Source organism: Octopus bimaculoides, chromosome 5 (genome assembly GCF_001194135.2).
Source record: "Octopus bimaculoides isolate UCB-OBI-ISO-001 chromosome 5, ASM119413v2, whole genome shotgun sequence".
In the NCBI taxonomy this organism is placed as follows: Eukaryota; Metazoa; Mollusca; class Cephalopoda; order Octopoda; family Octopodidae; genus Octopus; species Octopus bimaculoides.
Window position 1 is genome coordinate 98278667 of NC_068985.1, and position 2305 is coordinate 98280971.

The 2305-nt window shown below is 33.1% G+C and overlaps 1 protein-coding gene across 1 annotated transcript in view; it reads left to right on the forward strand.

Annotated features, from left to right (window-relative positions):
* The window catches only part of LOC106876141 (cytochrome P450 4V2), a 41811-nt gene extending 40358 nt beyond the window's left edge, over positions 1 to 1453 (forward strand). Inside the window, exons 14-15 of the mRNA XM_052968085.1 lie at positions 264 to 473; positions 1050 to 1453. Of these exons, the coding sequence (XP_052824045.1) occupies positions 264 to 473; positions 1050 to 1207 (368 nt within the window). The 3' untranslated portion in view covers positions 1208 to 1453. The remainder of the gene's footprint in view (positions 1 to 263; positions 474 to 1049) is intronic.
* The last annotated feature ends 852 nt before the right edge of the window (positions 1454 to 2305 follow it).

Consider the following 2305-nt stretch of genomic DNA (forward strand, 5'->3'; position numbering starts at 1 on the left):
TACGAAATCCACCTAAAATGATCATAGACTTTCACTTAAGAAAACGCTTGCTAACCGCTTATCACAAGTCATTTCCTCGCTGACATACATCTTTAAGTTATCATCCAACTCACCAGATTTCTTATCAAATTCAGATTATACCACTTTCTTCCATAGATAACTTTCTACCAAGGAAAACCTATGGTAGATATGTACAGAGTCCCACCCATTGCTGTCTAATAAAAATAACTGCAAAGACTATTATATCTGTTTATGAGAGTGACTAAAACTTGAATTGTTGGAATTATTTTCTCCAGGTCCGTATGAAGTAAAGAAAGGTACATCTGTGTCAATAATGATTTCTGCTCTGCATAGAGATCCAGAAAACTTCCCTGACCCGGATAGATTTGATCCTGATAGATTTCTTACAGAAGATAGGAACATCCATCCATATGCTTTTATACCATTCTCAGCAGGACCTCGTAACTGTATAGGTAAGCTTTTATTTACTTATTATTATTATTTCCTTTTATCACAGGTTTTGTTGAAACTGCTGGAGTCTTGCATACATGGCGAGCTTGCTACCTGCAGGCTACAGCACCATGCTATCTGTTCTTTTCAGCTACCTAATACTTTCCTGATTATTCTGACCGTGTCAAAGAGACAAACCTTTTGTAACAGTTCTACTGGGGCACTCTATTCCAATTTCCTCTATATTCCTCTTGATGCCTTCTGATACCGTCTTAGCTGTTATTTCTACATTTCTGAACTTTCTTGCATACATTACCTCATTCAACTAGATTCTACATTTTGATTATATTTCATCAACAACCAATGATTAAAATATATTTTTATGTAGTAAATATATAGTTCTTAAATCTATTCTTCTTTGTAAGAATTCTTCTAGTGATATACATGCAGCCATTTCAACATTTGCTACTAAACATATATTCTACGCTACAATAGCATCTATTTCAATGTTCTGCTTTAACAACCTAAATGCGATTGGACGATAACTTTGTTATTATGTACATTAAATAAAACTAATATGTTTTTTTCTGTGATTTCAGGACAAAGATTTGCCATGATAGAAGAGAAAGTCGTGTTATCACGAATCATCCAGAGATTTATTCTTGAAACAACACAAAAAAGAGAAGAACTTGAACCATCTTTGGAATTGGTACTCAGACCTCTTAATGGTATTCGCCTCAAGTTCACTCATCGATAATTGTTGTAATTACGTGTAATTGTTGTAATTATGTTCATTTCTAGAACATTTTGAGATGTAATTTTTATCTAAAACTATTTGTTTAATATTATTCACAAATGATCAATAAAAAAAATGTAGAAGGTTATTCACGTTGAGGTAGGTATACATATCTGCTTGAAACGTTTGTGAGTGTATATATATATATACACATATACTAATATACAATATTCAAAAAGTTAGTTAATAAAATATTTTATCATATTATCTTCTCTTGGAAAATTGATCACTTGAACAAAACACTTATCTTTTCTAAGGTTTAATTTTTTATAATACATCCTCACAAGTCAAACTGGACTTTATCGTTCAATATAATACTTTGAATACATTGTTTGAACTTGGCCTCAAATTCCGATTGTAACGTAGCTTTTCAGACAGTTATTAATACATTTTCTAAATGATACCTGTGCGACTCAATTATACGTCCATTGTATAATGATTGTTGCTTAAAAATGTAAACAATATACCTTAATCAATGAAATAGTGTTTAAAATGTATAAGTATTGTCTTATTGGTCATTAATCAACAGGAATTCGCCTAATACTGCTCTAGAATTGTCTACTTCTACGATATTTTCTTTCGTCCTTTTTCTTTTCCGTCTTTCATTAAGTAACCTGAAGATAGAGACAGAAGCACTCATATGCGAGGCTCAAGAATAAGCGTTAATGACCAACTATATGAAGTGCAGAATAGACAACACTACCAATAACGATAAATGCAGAATGTATGGTGAGAAGGGTGAAACGATATGGCACATGGTAAGCGAATGCCAGAAACTGACAGAACGTGAATACAAAAGACACTATGACAATGTGGCAAGAATGATCAATTGGGAGCTCTGTAGAAATCACGGCCTACAAAGAGCAAAGCCGTGGTATGAGAAAACCTCAGAAAGAATCACCGAGAATGAGAATTGCAAAATCCTGTGGGATGCAATGATCCAGTGCGATCACCTGACCAGACATCGAAAACCGAACATTGTTGTGGTGAATAAAAAAAGAAAGAACATGTATGATAATCAACATAGTTTGTCCAACAAGATCTATATGAAAGAAGAAA